The sequence below is a fragment of the Rosa chinensis genome, chromosome 7 (genome assembly GCF_002994745.2).
Source record: "Rosa chinensis cultivar Old Blush chromosome 7, RchiOBHm-V2, whole genome shotgun sequence".
Classification (NCBI taxonomy): domain Eukaryota; kingdom Viridiplantae; phylum Streptophyta; class Magnoliopsida; order Rosales; family Rosaceae; genus Rosa; species Rosa chinensis.
The window spans coordinates 25429626-25450868 of NC_037094.1; the positions used below are offsets into that span (position 1 = coordinate 25429626).

A 21243-nucleotide genomic window follows, 5' to 3' on the forward strand; every position below is an offset into this window, starting at 1 on the left:
GCTAAAAGTTATAATAGAGCCACTTAGGATTCTGGTGCAGCTGCTAAAATAGATAAAAAGTTAAACATGCTCTCAAAAATAGGTAAGGAGCCACAATTTAGAGTCTGCTAAAGATGCTCTTATTATACATTCCAAATTCTAAAAATGTAAAACAAAATAGTGGAAATTGCAATTAATGAAATTTTAATTGATTGAGTTCTAGATTCCATCATTTCATGATCCTCAAGAGGAAGACTTTTGTATCATAGTTTTATTTTTATATAATTCGCCAAGTAATTTTGAATGCATTTTCTCTTAATTTTTTCTTTTTTAAAAGCTTTTATAAACAAAAAAAGAAGAAGAGAAATATGCAATGAGAACTAAAATGGAAATAAATAATTAAAGTACTGTAAATGTACATGTTTCTATTATTATAAATCTTTGTAGAGAAAAAAAATATTTTCCTTATTAGTTTGCTGTCTTTAACAGTCTTTTTATATAAGGATACATATGTCACTGAATAATTAAAAATTGAGAGAGGTCTAGTGAGTAGATTAGGAGATTCCAATATAAACTTTCTTTCAGAATTTCTCAAGAATTTAAAATTTACCCATCCAAGTGGGCGTGGGGCAGCATTTTAATTTATCTATTAATAATATGGACGTGGGGCTGAGCCTCCCAGTTTGAAATAATGATTCCAAACCCCATTATTCCAAACCCCATTATTTAAAAAAAAAAAAAAAAATCCAAGTGGGAGGGATAGGAAATATATGTGCTTCAATTTTCACTAAGGGATAGGGATAGGGATAGCTCTCAAGGGTTTGGCCATCTCTAGGGTGAGTACAAACTTATCATCCATGTTCATGTTCTCTGGTGTAACTCCATCTTCAAGCTTCCAAACAAAGGAATGGATAAGAGAACCCAACATTAAGTGCAACATTCTCATTGCCAATGGCAATCCCGGACATATTCTCCTGCCGGCGCCAAATGGAATAAGTTCAAAATTCCGGCCTCTAACATCGAGTAGAGACCCCAAGAACCTCTCCGGCTTGAATGAATTCGGGTCATCCCATGTGCTTGGGTCTCTGCCAATGGCCCATGCGTTAACAAGCACTTGTGCACCCTTCGGGACTGTGGAGCCTTCAATCTCTACATCTGATTCGGCTTTTCGGGGAAGTAACAAAGGAACTGCAGGGTGCATACGAAATGTTTCTTTAATAATGGCTTGCAAGTAAGGTAGTCTAGTAATGTCTGATTCCTCAACATGATTGCCTTTGCCAATTACTTCGTTAAGCTCTAATTGTGCTTTTGAGAGAACTTCAGGGTTGTGCAAGAGCTCTGCCATTGCCCATTGGAATGTGGATGAAGCTGTGTCTGACCCTGCAACAAAAAGAACCTATCCAAACACATTATCTCTAAGCATTATATTGAACTGGACTAGACCAAAAACGTATTGCATTGAAAATTAATGTAATATGTCGTTGCGATGAACTTGAGCTTAACATATCTTTGAGTGTCATATGAATTACTACAATTAATAGCGTTCAGTAGTTCTTATTCACACATCTAGAAAATCATTCTACACTGCAAAATTTAACATTTTATTATTTTCGAACAGTCACAAAATAAGTGCAAAATGACTTTTTAGATGTGCGAATAACACTACCCTACATTATCATCTTAGAAGCTCAATTATTTGGAAACTAAAAGCAATTGAAAATGAAAAAGGTAATACAAACTGACCAGGATGAAATGATAAAGTTGATTTTTGTTCAGCTCCTCACTGTTTTCCTCTGTAATAGTGAGAAGGGTATCCAACACATCGTTCTTTGTTGCAGATTCAGTCGATTTTCTCAGCTCCAACCTCTGCTGAACTATTGTTTCAACTAAATCTATTATCTTTCCAAAATACTTTGTCATTCTCCTCCTTCTGCCATTAGGATCAATCTTCCTAAGCAAAGGAAAACAGTCCCCCAAGTTTGGTTTTCCAGCCTCGATCATAATATTATGCACCATCTCCTTGAACTCCCTGGCCATTTTGGAACTCGGGTCTGCTAAATCAATCGAAAAAATTGTATTAGACAGCAAATTGAGTGTCGTAGTAAAAGCTGCCCTACCAAAGTCAACTGCTTCCCCACTCAGGCTGCTTTTATGGACTAATTCAAGGAGTTGCTCCACTTTCTTCCGTCGCAAGTTTTGGTTAGCATCAAGCATTTTGTTGGCAAATAGCTGAGTGTTGCATATTTTTCTTTGGTTTCTCCAAAGGGGAGAGACTGGGATCCATGGCAGGCCAACAGTGTGGTGATCAAGGGCTCGAATGGCATCGGGGACTGTTCGATTGGACAAGTATTGGTCATGGGTTTGGAGGACTTGTTTAGCCATGGCTGATGAAGAAACAACTATGGAGGTTACTTGTCCAAGTTTTAGGGACATCAAAGGGCCATGGATTTTGGCAAGTTCGGCAAGAGATTTGTGAGGTCTGTCACCAAGTAGGAGAAGGTTTCCGAGGATTGGAAGCGGTTTTGGACCTGGTGGAAGCTTTTTGGAACTGTTTTTGGCTCTTGAAATTGAGTAGAGGAGGCCTTGGATAAATGTCCAGGTGAGGATAAGGTAAACGAAAGCACTCCAGAAGTTCATCTCTCTTCTGATCCTTCAGGAGAGAGAGAGAGAGAGAGAGAGAGTTCTGATCTCTCTTGTCTCAGCAAATGAAAATGAAAGTTGAGACTCGGAAACATCCGACTCCATATAGATATACAAGTGAGAGGAGTTTAATTACTTCTGCATAGAGTGTACAGACAAAGTAATCTAAGCCTTTGCTACTGTTTTCGATTTATTAGCTAGTAAATCGTTATAAATCATCGATGTACAGTTTGGCTTATTAGCATTATCTTATAGGAGCTGCAGCACACAAATTTTGGCAAAGCGCAACCCTAGAGCAGCTCTATATCCGCGGGTCTTGACAAAGTTATCTATACTACATTAATGTTTTGACAAAGATGTATACGTACACTTCCGAAATGTAATATTGGTAGGATAGTTATGGTAGCAGCTCTATAAAAGCAAAGTTGTAAATCAGTAAGAGTGTGGTTGAAAATACAGAAACATGTTGCCAGAATTGACACATTATAAATCATCTGCTTGTCTCTAAACATGGCGAGCAATATGATTCGTTATACAGTTTTTTCTGATTGAGAGTCTGATCTTGTGGATATTATGAGTTATTAACCAGAGGACGTGTTTAATAAGAAGAAATTCTTGCGTATGACAGATGTACCATGTGTTTGGTAGGGCTGACCAATCAGTGTATATGCAGAGGGGTGTTTTGGGTATTCAATTTAATAAAGTAAGGATAGTTTCATAGCACACTTAAAAAAATTTTGGGTTTTGGTTAGGCAGTCCCACTGCCACGTGATATTTTTGTCTTATTTCTCGCATGTTGCATATGTATTATTATCATGAAATAATATCAAGAATATAAAATGAAATTGAATTGATCCTTTTTTCTTCCCCTTTCTCCTCTTTTTTTCTATAAGCTTAGGGTAAATTCTAGACCGTCAGAGGAGTGGTGTTTTCACATTCTCTAGCACGGTAGCACCCGACCATATTTTACGTACTATCTTTCATTTAGTTGTTAGTTTTATTTAGGATCACAGGGCTTAGATTAATGGGTAAGAGGACTGAAGTCAAAATTTTACACCCCACAGTGTCCTGTTTTTCCTTTCTGTACGAGCTCTTTTTCCTTTCCCTACCGGTTCTGAATACGGGAAGGAAAAACAACAAGTTATTTGATATGTATATAGAAATTAATCGTTAATCCATAAGAGTAAATTTTGAGAACAATTTTAGTCACGGAATGGACTGATAGAGAGGCAGCCCAATTTGTTTGAAAAAAACTCCTCAAGGTTAAATTATCTAGCTCAAGACAGATCCAAGTGAGGTGCTCCTCTCGAGGTAAATTCAAGTGAGATGAAATCTCCTCAAGGCAAATCCAAAAAAGGTAAAATCTCCTCAAGATGGATCCAAGTGAGGTACAATCCTCTCAAGGTAAATTTAGGTGAGATGGAATCATGTTCTAGTTAAGGAGACAGGCCAAAAGAGAGATGGCTCAATCTATTTGGGGAGCTTTGAGAAGATCAGATCCTCTTGAGGAGAAATCCCTTTAAAATGGATATGAAATTCTTAATAAGGCGGAACTGGTTAACGGTCAACTCGGCCAAATCTGTAGCAAGCAAGAAATACTCCCACTTGTTGTCTTGAAAGTGGTGTAATTGATTCACTGATGCATGACTTGCGGACTTCTCACGCCACTATGCGCACTAGCGAAAATGTTCACTTGGTCAGTTATTAACCAAGAAAATAATGCTCAACCACCCTTAGATTTACATCTAAGGGCAGAGAGAATTATTATTAAGTTAAGGTGTTTTGTTTTCCACCCTTGGATGTAAATCTAATTGTTGTTGAGTATAATTTTTTGGTCAGCAACTGACCAGGTGAACACCACTGTGCGCACTAGTTAGATAAACATTCAAGGTAAGCAATCAATCTCATCTATGCCTACTACAATTAAAACATTCACTAACTTAGGCATCAGAGTTTATTAAAAAAAAAAAAAAATTAGGCATCAAAGTATCTTTTGCAAGTACCTCATGTATGATTTATTCCTTCGACTTAACTTACCCATGCCGATTCGAATTCTGAGAGTGTGAAGACATTAATTAACTACAAAATTTTCACTCTCGCTCCAATCAAAAAAGTAGGTGAGGAGATCTTCTACTGAATTTTTCCGCACAAATGCTCTTCACCCACTTCAAAATCAACATTATTGCTTGGCTGTTGATTCTTTCTATTTAATCCAAGATCAAAATTACAGGCTGTTGATGATTCTATAGATTGTTTAAGTGTTTTCAAAGAGATTTTCACTTAAAAATTTGCATTTTTTATGTTCTTTAAGTTCAAGAGATGTATACTTGGAAGCTGAGAGGTGTCTTGATTGTGGTAATGAATATCTTGTCGAATCCATTGATATCTTGTCTCTTCATATTATATGGTTACAATATACACATCAAACAAAAATCATAGAGTAAATCATAACATTTGAAAAAAAAAAGCTAGGCGTCTCAGAGAGATTTAGGGCTTTCGAAACTTAGTTTCGATGAGGCGGCATCGCACTTCCCTCAGGCAAGGCAGCGATCGTGGTGTGACAAGGTACGGTGGTGGTGTGGGGCAGGTACTCACGCGTCGATCTTGTTTGCGGAGAGACGGTTCCGTTCGGCGGCCTCTTCGATCGTTCTTTCAGGTTTCATTCCTAAACCAGTTCGAACGGTACTGGGATAGGCAGCGTCTGGGTGGTTGTGGATCAAAGCGATCAGAGCGGGGCTATCGTGTCGGGGTCTGCGGTCACTGCGACTTCACCGGCGTTGTAGCATTTGAGAAGGGCGACGGGCTGTTTCTTCAGGGAAGCAGTCTGATCATCGCTTGAGTCTGGGTTGAGGTCCAGGTTTCTTGTGATGGTGGAAGACAGGGGCCGGCAACAGGATTGGTGATGGGTCGCTGTTCTTTCGACAATTTTCTACATGCCGATTTGGGAGGGAGGGGAGGATAATGGGCTCAGCTCCGATCGGGTCGCCGAGGCGCTTGGGTGGAGCGGCCAGACTAATCTGGCCTGCGTCTCCATGTTTCGCAGCCAGAACTCACTAGGGTTGGGTTGGGCTGGGCCTGGAGATGTGGGCCATCCCTTTTCCTTTTCTGTTGGATCGGGCCTGTGGTGATTGTTGGGGGGTGGCAGAGCCCATTTTTCCCTTTGTTTTGATTAAGATCAATCGTTTTCGGATCAGGACTGCTTCGGGAGTTGGTAATTATCTGGAATAAGATTGGCATTTTTCAAGCGGCTTATGGATAAGGAATTGCTCCTATTTGTTTTCTAGGAAGTGGCTCTCTGTTGGTACCGCAATTGCGCGCCTGGCTAATGGGGATGCTAGTCAATGATTTTGCCCTAGAAGACACAGAGTTGTTCTTTGTTTATGGGTTCGCTTCCAAAGCGGGCTCAAAATCAACTTGTAATGAGTTTTACATTACTTAGATAGGAGCGTGGTAGTTACCCCGCCATTTTTTGTGTCATTAAGTGTATGTTAGACTCTGGCTTTTTAGCTGGTCATCTAATGCAATGAACCTTTATTTCAAAAAAAAAAAAAATCAAACAAAAATCATGTTAAATATTTATGCACATTAGTTTTGTGGTGAAAGTAAAGCTACTGGACTCGAGACATCTGTGGACATAGAAAATGATCTGATGAACTTGTTGGTATGGAGGTAAAGGAAAATTATCCACAAGATCTTTTATTTATGCATGCAACGACACTCTTACAAATCTGTGGCCATCTCTTTGTGAGAGATTGCATAGTAGTATAGAGGTGAAAGAAAACTGCCCAACTAAAATGATTGCCCATTGCCCACATGTATATATCTGGTAAAACAAAAAATACATGTAAAATGTTGTGGTAAGCAGGCATCATACAAATGATATGATTTTATACGAGAACCAGTCGAGAAGTGCTTAAGAGCTTCAGTTGCTTCTACTTTTCCATGCTAGAATTTCCAGAGAATCCATTTCCAAAATGTATGGTGGCTCTGTCTGTATCCTCATCTCTGCAGACCATCGCTGGTTACCAATCCATGCTCGCGATTTCCGTCGGAGTTCCTGTGACAAATCTGCTATGGTGGCTGCAAGTTGGATATGAAGAAGAAACTTTAATTAGGGTTTGAGTTTTTTAGGCTGCTTGGGCCTTTAAGTTTTAGTTTGCGTTTTTAGTTATTGTCCTACTCATGTCTTAATTCTTGAGAATTTCTGATTTTGAGAGGCTTGTTACCTGGCCTTGGCTTTGTTTGGGCCTTCGTGTACCTTCTGGCTTACATAATTCACGACCACAAAAAAATAAAAGGCAAAATAGCCATATTACCACCTAACTTTTTACATGACTGTCGATTTACCCCTTAACATTTCAATTTTAATTATTTACATCCTCACTCTTCTAAATGTTGCCAATTTACACCCTATAGTTAAATTTTAGACTTTCCATTCAATTTCTCCGTTAACTTGGTTAGCACGTGAGGAGCCTTTTCATCTCTGCAATTGTCACCCAAAAAAAAGTGTTGCTATTTGTACTGAACAAAAATCTTAGTACACCCCGGCCAACTTTAAATTTTTTGCCTCCAATCTTCCAATGTTACCCTCATATATTAATAAATAAATAAAAAATAAAAAATTACTTTGTTAAAAATAAAAAAATACTGCTATTCGTCTCCCACAACTTTTTTTTTCCCCTCATCCTCTCCTTTTCTTCTCTGTCTATCTCTCAATTAGCTTCTTCTTCGCATGCCCTCTTCCTCTATGTTGCTTTTGTCGAAATCAATATAACACAATCCCAACTTGAATCAATCAAGATGACCTTCACACGCTTGCTGTAATTTTAATTTTCATATTCCATACATTTAAATGTTTTAGTTTGTTCGATGGCTCCTCAATCTTATACACAATACAAACCCCTCCAACTGGAAACATGGAATATCAAATTCTCATATGAATGTTTAACATATTAATGACCAGTCCGACATTCAAAAAAAAAAAACAATCAAAATGGTTTCTCCTTCAGGGATATGACCATTCAATCATTTGATGTGACTTGTAAATATTAATTAAGCGATCAATTGCAAGCTAACGACCGATCTTGAAATAAAGGGAGTGAAGAAGAAGAAGAGATGGATAAGGAAGTAGCGACAAAGGGCAAGTTTTTTTCCCCTTCTTTTAACAAAGAACAGTTTTGTATTTTTATTTATTTCTTTAACGATGTGTTGATTTGTTTTTTTGTTTTTTTGTTTTTTTGTTTTTGTTTTTTTTTAGGTGATAGTTGAAAAGACGAAAAAGCCTCTCACGTGCTAACCAAGTTAATGGAAAATTAGATGGAAAGTCTTAAAAATAACGATAGGGTGTAAATCAGCAACAATTAGATAAATGAGGGTGTAGATACTCAAAATTGAAATGTCAGGGGGTAAATCAACAGTCATGAGAAAAGTCAGGGGTTAATTTAGCTATTTTGCCAAAATAAAAAATAAAAATTTCGACAGACTAAACAAAGTAACAAACTAATTTGGGCCTCTATGTGCCTTCTGGCTTTTATGAATATCTGTATCACCATTATTGGTGCATTGAATATTTTCTCAAAAAAAAAAAAAAAAAAATCTTGTAGTTATAGTAATTACATAATTACTCCTCCTAATAATCCTTAATAATGAAATATTCATGCACCTTTTATTTTTTCCGGGCCGATCAAAAGGTTCATTGCACCGATGTGTAGGTAAATCTGCCATTTATTATGGTTTTTATGGAAATTATTGGCAGATAAATCTTACTGGCAAGTGCATGAACATGGACAGTGGAACACAACGTACATAAATAGGCACCTATGGTTATAATTCTTATCATCCTTCTGAAAACTCAAGATTTCTCTTCTTATTGTCGTCATCCTTCACATTATATTCTCGCGCTCTTTCCTTATCTCTTATTATCAAATACGAGGGGCACGAGGAAATAATGGGGCGAAGGAGAAAAGATCAAAGGCACAATTTGGAGACCAAAAGCTTTTACTATCTTATCGGATCACCTATTTACCAGAAAATCTCATGGTCGTCATTTCCTTCCTCACGTAAGTATATATTGTTCTCTCTCTACATTTTACAAATAATTATATGCATAATGCACGTATGCTTGTAAGTATATACTAATGTACTATTCCCCAGTTTGATTGTGTTTATGTTTGTATGATTTTACTTTAGGTATTTGGTCTGATTTTGTGAATTTTTCATGTATATCATTCTATTGTAGAACTCAAATGGTCTAAACGCCATGTGGGAGATGAGTGGTCTTTTTGGGTGTATCAATGGACGAGAAAATTCTTTGGATTACATTTAAGCTCCTTGTAGTTCCCCAACAGCAAAATGTCAGGGACTCGTGCTACATCAGCAACAGGATCAACTAATCAGCGATTCTAAGGAAATTCGGGATTTTTACCACTGAAGTATTACTTCACACCCAAATCAAGATATTGAATTTCTACCATTTGTAATAACTTTGATAAAATGATCAAATAAAAATTTGATCGTTCAATCAGATATCGCATATATATGGAAAATGATTATCGCAGATATTGAATTTCTTCACATCCTAATTTGTTGTTACATGTTGATCTTAAATATAATTTTGATGTAAAGTATTGATGCACTAGGGATGTGAAGAAATATTAAATACACACGGACACACCCCTAACTACTTAATACACACGGACACACCCCTAACTACTTAATACACACTCCTTATTCAATACACCATCCATTTAATTTCTCATTCTAATGTTTTACTAAATACACAATCCAAAGTACCTAAAATATTCTTAATCTCAAAAATCATAAAATATCCTATTCTTTATTGACTATATTAAAGCTACTATTTAATATGATTAGTATATATTAGTATATATATTGACGTTTTGTAAATGACCATATTGATTACTTGGGTTAGTTGTTGAGAAATCCATAGAGATTTGTTATCGTTTCCTTCAAATAGATGCCTAGAAAGAGGTTTTGTATTATTTGAGTTCTCATTTAATAAACACCCTATTGACCAAGTATAAAATTTTGAGTTGAACGTTCAACAAAAACTATTTAAATATCTCCAAAGTGGTTGAACTACGAAGTTGTCATTGGAGGGGCCAAATAAATATACAATTACAAAATTTTCTACATGTGATTTTTATATTAGATAATAAATTGACTAATCGATCATAACTAGAGCGCAAAAAGCAAATTAACTAAAAAATGGGAGTAAAGCGGTTTGTTTAAAAACATTTAACGCCCTTGATTCCGATATTCTAAATTATGTTTCTCACCCAATTTAATTGCAATTTCTTTAAAAAAAAAATTAAATCAGATGGTCTCTAACTTTATTCTTGTATTAAATGGGGAGGCTAAGTATAGAAATTATTTATTGTGCTTATTTAACTAATTATAGAATAATATAAGAAAAATATGACTATTTATTTTTTAATGATTTGAAATATAAGATTATAGAGCTGTGTATTGAGTAGGGATGTATGTTTAAAATTTCTCGTTGGAAATTGGTAAAAAAAGTTACGGCTGGAAAGCAAGAAACATCTCTCATCAAGTTATTCACATTTCCTGAATTAGACTACAGAAAACAAAGAATTAGAAAAACAAGGACAAAAGAATTGAATGAATTGAAAGGACAAAATTTTTTGAAAGCCAACAATAAGCCAAATTTGAAACAGAGCAACTAGCTCGCTGATGTTGATGATGCTTCCTCTTTCGATTTCTCACAGTTCTCTTCCTTATCATCTCCTTCTATCTTCTCTGATTCCTCTTCAAAACTAGTACTTTTAGTATGGCAAATCGGAATCGGGGTGGCCAAGTAAGTAGGGTTCTCATTTCCAGCCATTATAACCAAAACCTTGTCTTTAAACACCTTCAAAGAATTCCCACCCGGCTCCAAATCTCTGTTGGCACTGCTGCCTCCTCCGTGTCGCTTCCAAAATGAGCAAGCCAAGATCAAGAGAGCACAAACAACAAGAATAGCCATCGTCACTAGACCACCTAAGAGGTATGGGATCGGAGAGTGCCAAGGTGAAACCGGCGGAGCCATGTCTTGTGGTGCTTCTGTCGAAGGTAGTTTTGTTGGTGAAATAGTAGCCGTTATGGTGGTTCTCATTTTCTGAAGATAGTAGGGATCTAGGTTTTGTTTAGAGGGGAAGCAGGTGAGGAATGTGAGCTTGGGGGAAAAGACAGCCATGGTATTTATACCAAGAAAAAAAAAGTGTATGATCATAGAGAAACTGAAAGAAAATGTATGATCAAGGTATTTAAGCCTGACGACACCAAGGCGATGAGCAATAATACTATACAAATTGGCGAATATCTCCTTTGCCTTATGAAGGTGGGAGATGGCAAAAGCTTAATCTAGAATCTGGTCTCATTAATGGTGGTATATATATTGATAAGTCCAGAAGGTAAGTTCAACCCACACCAGAAGGTAACTCCAACCCACACCAGAAGGTAACTCCAACCCATATGGTGTGGGATTTGGAGTTACCATATGGTGTGGGTTGAACTTACCTTCTGTTCAATGTTATTATTTTTATTGTGTAAATGTAAGAATAAAGAGAAATTTTAAATACACATCCCTGACTACTTAATACACACTCCTTACTCAATACACCATCCATTTAATTTTTCATTCTGATGTTTTACTAGGTACACAACCCAAAGTACCTACAATATTCTTAATCTCAAAAATCATGAAATATCCTATTATTTGACTATAATAAGGCTACTACTTAATATGATTAGTATATATTAGTATATATATATTGATGTTTTGTAAATGACCATATTGATTACTTGGTTTAGTTATTGGGAAATCCATAAAAATTTGTTATCGTTTCCTTCAAATAGATGTTCAGAAATAGGTTTTGTATTATTTGAGTTCTCATCTAACAAACACCCTATTGATCAAGTATAAAATTTTGAGTTGAACATTCAACAGAAACTATTTAAATATCAGTAGTTTCTCCAAAGTGGTCGAACTACAAAGTTGTCATTGGAGGGACCAAACAAATATACAATTACAAAATTTTCTACATGTGATAGATAATAACTTGACTAATCGATCATAACTTTTAAACCGCAAAAAGGAAATTAACTAAAAAATGGGAGTAAGGCTATTTGTTTAAAAACATTTAATGCCCTTGATTCCAATATTCTAAATTATGTTTCCCACCCTATTTAATTGCAATGTATTTAAGAAAAATTTAAATAAGATGGTTTCTAACTTTATTCTTATATTAAATGGGGAGGCCAAGTATAGGAATTATTTATTGCGCTTATTTAACTAATTATACATAAATATAGAATAATATAAGGAAAATATGACTATTTATTTTTTAATACATAGATGTCACTAACCCAAATCAGCTCTGTACTTACATAGGCATTTGCAAGCATAATTAGCTACAATGAGCCACGCTCATACTACCGCCAGCGGTACCAACTCCCGCCAGCGGTACCAACTCCCGCCAAATGAGTGACCTACCGGAACACAGCCAAGCAGGCTACCGCCTGAGCCCCGGCTTACCCCCAGATCACCGCCGACGCGCCGCTACGGGCCGCTCCACAAGAGCATCAGAAGCTCCAGAAGTTGGGGACTGAAGCACATCAGTCCCACATGGAAAACATGGAGAAGATCAGCTCCCTCCTCACCTATAAAAGGCTCTCCTCTCTCCTCATTAATTACGCATTTACTACTCACCTACTATTACTTTGTCAACATAAATACATTGACTAACTTAGGCATCGGAGAACAGAAGACCGCCCAACGCGGTCTCCCTCTGACGCCCTCTGTATCTTACTTGACAGGTAAATGGAAGCTCTGAATATCACAAGTAGCGGTCCGCCCATCGGATCAGAGTTAACCTAGGTTCAACTAGCGCTGAACTTTTAGACATTAACATTGGCGCCGTCTGTGGGAATCCTTGAAAAAAAGGTGATCCACCACAACTACCATGACTAGCGGTAGCAGGGTAAACGCTCAGCAGCAAGCGAACCAGTCCGCCGACCCCCACCCCACAAACCTAGCAGCTAACGTTGACCCAATGGTAAAAGTTAATCGTGCACTATTCAACACCCCATCAAACCTTGCGGCGGAGACCCAGCCAAGCAGCAGTCGCCGACCGGTCCGGGACCTAGCCGCTATGTATGAGCTGGCATTGGCGGACCTCCACAAGGCAAACAAGGAGCGGGAACAGGAGCACATAGAGAAGGCCGAGGCCCAAAAGCAGGTGGCCACGCTGATGTCAAAGTTCTACCAATTAAAAAAGGCGCTGGAAGCAAACGCTAACACAGCACAGACTGAGCAATCGCGGAGCACCAGACGCAGTCGACCCAATACAGGCGGAATGGTACCCGTACCAGTCATACAGATGCAAGTACAGCTGAACCCACCAGAAGTGATGGGCCTGCCTCCTCTGCCCGACCTATTGATGGAGCAGGAGGCGGAATCACAGCCAAACACCAACCCCCAGCAGCAAGGGCCAGAACTGAAGGTAATCCACCTACCCCCAGGTGGGAGCTGGTTCAGCGGAACCTCCAGGTGAGGCCCGCTGGCGATGCAACCGCCCTAATCTTGGAAAGGATGCAACCATTAGAGCAAAGGCTAATCCACGCGGAGGCAGGCTCCCTGACGCTAACTCCAAATCCGCTCTTTACATCCAGACTAGGACCATTCACCGCCAGGATCCTACAGGCCGTCAGACTAGCACATGCAAAGACACCAAAGATGTCACACTACAACGGCATGTCCGACCCCTTCGTCCACATGGACACCTTCAAGAAAGTCACTAACAATAAGGGATTTGATGACGCCACCCTCTACCACTTGTTCAGGAAACGTTGGACAATGAGGCAATGAGCTGGTTCTTCGAATGCCCACCAGGCTCCATCGACTCATTCCACGCACTGTCAAACACTTTCCTCTCGCGGTTCATCCTGTTGGCCGCCGGACATCACAACACAACTCAGCTGTTCAACCTCAAGCAAGGGGCAGTGGAAACATTGAAGGAGTTCGTCACTAGGTGGGTGGCGGCATCTCAGTGTCGCGATCTTGACAAGACAATGGCACTGGCAACCTTCAAGCAAGGACTCCTCAAGGGACCATTTCTCTATCATCTCAATTACAATCATCCAAATGCCGCATATGACCATGTCATGAGTGAGGCTGTGATTCATGCACAGGTAGAATTCATCATATATGGAGAAACACCCCCCCCCCCCCAACGAAGTTTGCAATATCCGCTACGAGACGTCCGCTAAACTCCCAAGGTAGGGTTGGGAACCCATTACCTTCTCAGAGGAGGAGGAGCGCGGAGTGCATCTACCCCACGACTATCCATTCTTAATCGATGCCATACTCGATAAATGGTTAGTAGGGAGGGTCCTCGTGGACAACAGATCTGCTGTCAATGTCATCTTCAATAGCTGTTATGGAAATCTCCAACGTAATAGAAAATTACTCCAGGATCATGAGCCATTGCTCAGCTTCTCCAGAGACATCACGCAACCATTGGGTTCTGACTACATGCGACTAGTTATCGGCTCCAGTCCATGTACAGAGGAAATCCATAAGGAGTTCATCATTGTCGACTGCTTCAGTTCATTCAACGCTATCATCAGTCGACTGGCACTCAACAAGCTCAAGTGCATCATACCCAGGTACATGCTTCTCATGAAGTTCCCTACGCCTAACGGGACAGGCTGTGTCAAAGGAAGTCAAAAATTGGCACAAGAATGCTACTCCACAACCATAGCATGGTCGATGTGCCGCCATGAGATACTAATAGTAGGAAACCATGAGCCACCGCCAGACATCTTTGAGGACCCCAGAGATGACGAGAAGAAATATGTCAAAAATGAGCATGTCAACCCAGAAACATCTTTAAAGGTTATCAGCATCTCCGACGAACACCCTGAGCGGATAGTCCGCATCGACACTCAGCTAGACACAGAGGTAGCGGTAGAACTCACCTAGTTTCTACATGACAACGCCGCTGTCTTTGCATGGTCCTACGCTGACATGCCAGGCATCTCCCCTGAGATCATCACACACAAGCTGAGCATCAAGCCATCCTTCTAACCTGTCAAATAGTGGCGGAGGGCCTTCGATGAGGAAAGGTATCGTGCAATAGGGGAGGAAGTCGCCAAGCTACAGAACATTGGGTTCATCCGCTAGGTCAATTACCCCCAGTGAATTTCCAACCTGGTCATGGTCATGAAACCAAGCGGAAAGTGGCGGATATGTGTCGACTTCAAAAGCCTCAACAAGGCAGGCCCCAAGGATAGCTTCCCGCTACCTTGCATAGACCAACTGATCGATGCCACTGCTGGACACAAGCTATTGAGCATGATGGACGCCTTCTCTGGCTACAATCAGATCAAGATTCACCCTGGTGACCAGGAGTGCACCACATTCACCATCGACAAGGGTCTATACTATTGCAATGTCATGCCCTTCGATTTGAAGAACGTCGGTGCAACTTACCATTGGTTGATGAATGCCATGTTCGCTAAGCATCTAGGCAAAATCATAGAGGTATACGTGGATGACATGTTGGTCAAAAGCATCAAAGCTAGTGGATACGTGGCCAACCTCCGCATCATATTCACCATTCTATTGACTTATGGCATGCGCCTCAACCCAGAAAAATGTTTCTTTGGCGTCACCGCCATCAAATTCCTAGGTTACATAGTCAGTGAAAGGGGCATAAAGGCCAATCCTGACAAGGTGCAGGCCATCCTCAACATGAAGGCTCCATAATGGAAAAAGCACGTTCAGAGCTTCCAGGGCAAGCTAACTGCCCTCTCTCGGTTTATTTATAGACTCACTGACAGATGCCTCTCATTTTTCAAGGTCCTAAAGACGACCCATAAGAAGGTAATCAACTGGAATCCAGACTGTGAGGCGGCATTCCAGAGCTTGAAAGAATACTTGGCAGCAGTCCCACTTTTCTCCATTCCTGTGCAAGGGGAGACACTGTACATGTACCTAGCGGTATCACAATCAGCGGTAAGCTGCACCATTGTCCGGCGAGAGGGCCAGGAGGAGCTCCCCGTATTCTACGTCGACAGAGGTATGAACGGGGCAGAAACAAGATATTCCCCCTGGAATGGCTCGCCCTTGCACTTATTGTTGCCGCTAGACGACTCCGCCAATACTTTCAAGCCCACACCATTCATGTCTTAACAAACCAACCTTTGAGGCAGGTAATGCAAAACCCTGAGCACTCTGGGCGCCTCAGCAAGTGGGCCATCGAGCTCAGCGAGTTTGACATCGAGTACAAACCAAGAATAGCCATGAAAGGCCAGGCGGTGGCAGACTTCATCGCTGAGCTCACCGAGTGACAGGACCCGCCCCGGATTTCACCCTGAAATCCGAAGTGGCCCTGCGGGGTCCACCTTAGAAGAAATTCTTCTAAAAATTTGGCAGAACTTCCCCTAAAATGAACTACCCAAAACCTGTAGAAAGAAAATTTACACTCCTAAATCAACCCATCCTTATCCTCCTGGAGCCACCTGCTCCCCAAACCACAACTCCAATTTCACAAATAACAGTCTCAACCCACATTATAAGATTAATTTCACAGGTTATCAGAGCAATACTATTCCATTAGGTAACAAAGATCACAGAAATAGAATGAGTACGCGGAAGCAATGCTGTTGGCTATGCCTCGATTCCATGTACGTCCGACCTCATCTAATTTCGCCTGCAAACTGGGCATTTGAAAACCGAAGGGCTCAGGGAAAAGTATGTAAAAACGTTAGCGTGAGTGGACAAAAATAAATAAACAATTTTTAAACCAAATGGATTTTATACTTTCCCACATTTATTTCTTTTAAAAAAAATTCCCGATGCATACAAGGATTAACGAAAATAAAACAAGAGGAGTTCCACTCATGAAAACCGACTAGCCCCGCTAGTCACATACGATTTAAAAGAAAAAGTTGGAACTCTGATACTCAAGGAAAATAAGACCAGCCCCGCTGGTTAAACGAAAATCGAGCTAGCCCCGCTAGCTTAAGTAGTAAAGTGAGTAGGGGAAGGCGATAGCCATACGAGTGAGCCTCCCAGGCTCGGGTGATAGCCTCCCAGGCTAAAATACTCCCATTACTCCCGTAATATACCCTTACGCCACTAAGTGTAGCGATAGGATACTGGGCTACAGAATTACTGTCACAGAGACAGTAACCTGCGCCACAAAGGCGGAGGGCTACGGTGATCCCATCACCGCGCCACAAAGGCGGAAAATCAATGCTAGCAATGATAAGTCACCCAAAGTATGGCAAAAGAAAATCCGAAAACCTCATAAATCCATAAAACATAAGGCTTCCCCATCTCTCATAAAAGAATTTCCAATGACGTGTCCCACACGGAAAGATGATCTCAAATTCAAAAATAATAGGAGAGAATAATAATAAAACATAATCTCCATAAATCGAAACAAAACCAATTCCAAGATCATCATCAAGGCATTCCCAATGCCAAATCCGAAAGTCGATAAATAAATAAGAAAATATAAATAAACCAACACGCCAAAAATATTCTCGGGTCAATGATGAATAAGCAAGGAAGTTCAATAATGAACTAATATTTCATTTTGGAAAATACCATGGAAAATACTTTGTTGAAAAACAACATAATTCAAAGTTTCGAATCCGGGCATAACAAAATTAATAACCAAAAATCACAACCGGAATAATTCATAATCACTTCATGAAACTCATCAATGAAAGTAATTCCTCGTGATAAATCAAAATCAGGAATCCGAAAACAATTATATGCTCAAAATGTAATATAATAAATAACTAGAGCATTACTTTAAGAAATAAATGCATGCATCATTATTTAAAAACAAAAGTCCACTCACAGTACTATTCCGACAATCACGCATTCATGTTCCGTCATCGAGCAATAGCTCGGTACGTCATCCTGTACACAATTATATTCCGTGAATAATTCTTCCATAATTTAATACAATTCCTAAAATCAATTCCTCATAATTTCACCTCCCAATTCTCCTCGGATTTAGCCCAAATTATACCACTAATACCAATTCGTTAATTTAAAGGTTCTAAGGCAGAACCGAGAGATATCCGATAGTCGGATTCTCGTAATTCGATAATCGAAACCCTAAACTTCAAAAATTCATAATTAATTTCAAGTTTCTCCAAAAATTACCAAACTTCACATACAAGCTCTACACAATTTATAGGATTTAATGGGCTAAAAACCGGAATTAAAACACTGCCCTACACGCCTCCACCCGTCACCAACAGTGGCAGCGCGTGGGCCCCACGCGCCGGCGGCAACCACCTCCGATGGCCACCAAAATTTGGCAGCACCATCTACTCAACAAACCCAACCTCTTTCTCAACTACAACAAGTTCCAATTTTACCTGAAAGAGCTCCATTTTGGCCGGTTAAAATTTTCCATAAATTCCAAGAACCCTAGAAATTGAAATTGTTAATTCGACCTCTACACTGCAAATTGAAATGAAAGACCTTAGGGGAAATGATCTATGTCAAAAACCGAACCTTTGACACCAATTTGGTGGCCGAAGACTGCCGGAATCGGAAAATATCAGCGTTGACTCAAAACTGCTACAGTGACCGTCCTCTTCTTCTCGTTGCTGCACCTTCCACAGTTCATATTATGCTACGAAACAAACCCAGAAATGAAGAGAAGGAAGAGAGCTTTCCAACGACATCTTATACGTCAAAATCCGTCGCCGGATGGAGGAGTGATGGCCGGAAGAAGGTGAAGAGGTCGGAGAGGAAGAGAGAATCGGGGAGAGAGAAGGGAGAGGGCTCAGTAAGTTTCCGAAAATGGAAACTTACCACAGTAACTCGGCTATTTATAGAAATTTATCATGAACAGTAACTTTAGTATTTTGGCCATAACTTTCGCATATGAACTCCGATTTTTACGTACCACATATGCACGCGCTCGGTTTAACGTCCTCTACAACTTTCATGCAGAACATTTTCTCAAATTTTGACCCGAACAAAAAGTCATATTTTATGGCCCCCTAAAAATACTGAAACGACAGTAAAAGTGATAGTAAATATCGTTTACCGTCCTAATGATTAGTAAATCAGTAAATTTAGGTTCGGGACGTAACACCGAGCGTTAGGATGAACCCAACCAGGGCGCACAAGAGGCCAACACGGAAATGATAACTGTTGAGAAACCAGCCCCCCAGCAACAGTCAGACTGGAACCTCCACGTTGACGGCTCCGCTTGGGCCAAGGCCTGCGGCGCTGGATTCATCCTCATAGGACCGGAGCGACTGAATGTAGAAACGCGTTGAAGTTCAATTTCAAAGCCTCAAACAACATGGTGGAATATGAAGCACTAATTGTCAGCTTACTCCTCCCCATCGACTCGGGCGCTGACAGTGTCAACATATTCAGCGATTCCCAGTTAGTCGTTAACCAGGTCAATAACAGTTTCCAGGCCAAGGAACAACAGTTAGCGACTTGGGGTATGTCAGGACACTCCTCAAAAAATTCAAATTTCACACCATCACATAGTTCCCCAGGGAAAAGAACACCAAGGCTGATTCACTGGCAAGACTAGCATCCGCTCAACCACACCAATGTTCGACGGACACAAGGGTGGAGCGCCTTGACAAGCTAAGCCTCACAAAAACCCTGGCAGAGATTTTCAACATTGAGACCAGGCCCAATTGGATGGATGAAATCATCGAATACAAGCGCAATGGGACATTACCAGCGAATAAGGTCGAGGCACAACAGCTCAAGCAGAGAGCAACCCGCTACAACATACAGAATGGCAAACTTTACCGTCAGGGGTTTACTCATCCCAACCTCCGATGTCTGACCCCAGAAGAGGGAAAAGACGTGCTTACAATGATACACGTCAGGGAATGTGGAAACCACTCAGGCGCCAGGTCTTTGGCCAATCGCACAATGCGACAGGGATATTTTTGGCCCAAGCTCGGTGACGATGCCAGAAGGGTGTCAAGGTCTTGCCACAAATGTCAACAGTACGCTGACCTCCCCCATGCCCCGGTGGAACCCCTGTCAATCATTATCGGCCCATGGATCCATCCCATGTGGGGCCTAGACTTATTGGGAAAATTCCCAACCGCTAAAGGTCAGTTCAAGTACATCATTGTAGCCATTGACTACATCAGCAAATGGATAGAGGCGGAACCACTGACGGCAATAACTACAGCCAAAGTAACTCACTTCCTTTGGAAGAACATCTACTGCCAGTATGGCGTCCCCCACATAATCATCACAGACAACAGCACCCAGTTCATCAACAAGGAACTCATATCTTTCACCGCTAACCTGGGCACCAAGATGAGTTTCGCATCTATCGCTCACCCCCAAACCAACGGCCTGGTCGAAGCAGCGAACAAGATAATCAAGAAGCTGCTAAAAAAGAAACTAGATGATGCCAAGGGTTTAGGGGCGGAAAAGCTCCCGAAGGTTCTGTGGGCCATCCGGACTACCCCAACTTCCGCCACTGGCGAAACACCATTCTGCATGATATTTAGAACTCAGGTCGTCCTACCTATTGAAGTAACCCAACCTACCGCTAGGGTCTAGGGTTACTGCTCTAAGACTAACGGCGAGGGCATCAACCTCGACAGGGACCTCCTAGAGGAAAAACGACACAAGGCCCACCTGCACAACTTGCAAAATAAGCAACAGGTATCGCGTTTCTACAATGCCAGAGTCAAAGCCCGGAACCTCCAACTGGGGGACTGGGGGAGGTCATTCCATCACCAACGGCGCTCCGCCCAACTTGGGAAGGACCTTACAAAATATTGGAAGTCGTTAGCCCTGGCACCTTCTACTTAACGGACAAGGATGGCGTCACAATGACCCACCCTTGGAATACCGAACACCTTCGGTATTATTACAAATAGTCATGCCGCTACCCAAGAGCATCTTGACTTAGCTAAAGTTTTGCTATGTTTAGCTAAAGGAAGCTACCCAACGGGTACAACCCCACGTTTGTAAGCGCTGATCTATCAGTTATCAATGAAATAAGGAATTATTCAAACCATTGTCACCCAGTCAAAGCACAAGAATTAACTGGCAATGCCAACATTGTTCGGCGGACTACATTCGCTACATCGTGCACTTGGGAACAATTTTAATTCCGTTAATGTTTCGTTGATCGACAAAAGTCTAAGTCAAAACTCTAGCGGCATGTCAACGTGCAAGCAATGCAATCATTGTAAACAGACCCACTGAAAAGTTCAAAGAAAATTACGATTCATTATCTAGGGTCGGGACTCCCCGCCCAAAAATTACCGTCAAGGTACACAAAAAAAAACAAAAGCCTTAGCGGCATTACAAGAAAAGAAAATAAGCAAGCGCAAGGCCACAAGGGCTCGAATGATCTTCAGGGATTGTTGGTCGCAGCAGCAACTTCTTCACCATCCACCGGCGGCTTCCGATCGACCAAGCGGCTTATTTGGTCAGACCCGTGAGCAGTAGGGCTTAGCGTCACCATGGTGCCATCCGCATGGATGTTGGCAGCCATAAAATCTGCACGAGAGACTTCTAAGTAAGTTGGGGGCGGCGTCTGCAAACCGACATCTGCCGCACGA

General features: G+C 40.8%; 2 protein-coding genes across 2 annotated transcripts; both read right to left on the reverse strand.

The window, feature by feature from the left end:
* Positions 1–428: 428 nt before the first annotated feature.
* Positions 429–2713, reverse strand: LOC112179619 (geraniol 8-hydroxylase). The gene is made up of 2 exons (XM_024318077.2): positions 1723–2713; positions 429–1375 (listed from the first exon to the last, which is right to left on the reverse strand). Exons 1-2 carry the CDS (start codon positions 2614–2616, stop codon positions 767–769), a joined length of 1503 nt encoding a protein of 500 aa, XP_024173845.1. The 5' UTR covers positions 2617–2713; the 3' UTR covers positions 429–766.
* Positions 2714–10321: 7608 nt separating this feature from the next.
* LOC112177680 (protein GLUTAMINE DUMPER 2) lies at positions 10322–10834 on the reverse strand. The gene has a single exon (XM_024315946.2). It carries the CDS (start codon positions 10832–10834, stop codon positions 10322–10324), a length of 513 nt encoding a protein of 170 aa, XP_024171714.1.
* Positions 10835–21243: the final 10409 nt, after the last annotated feature.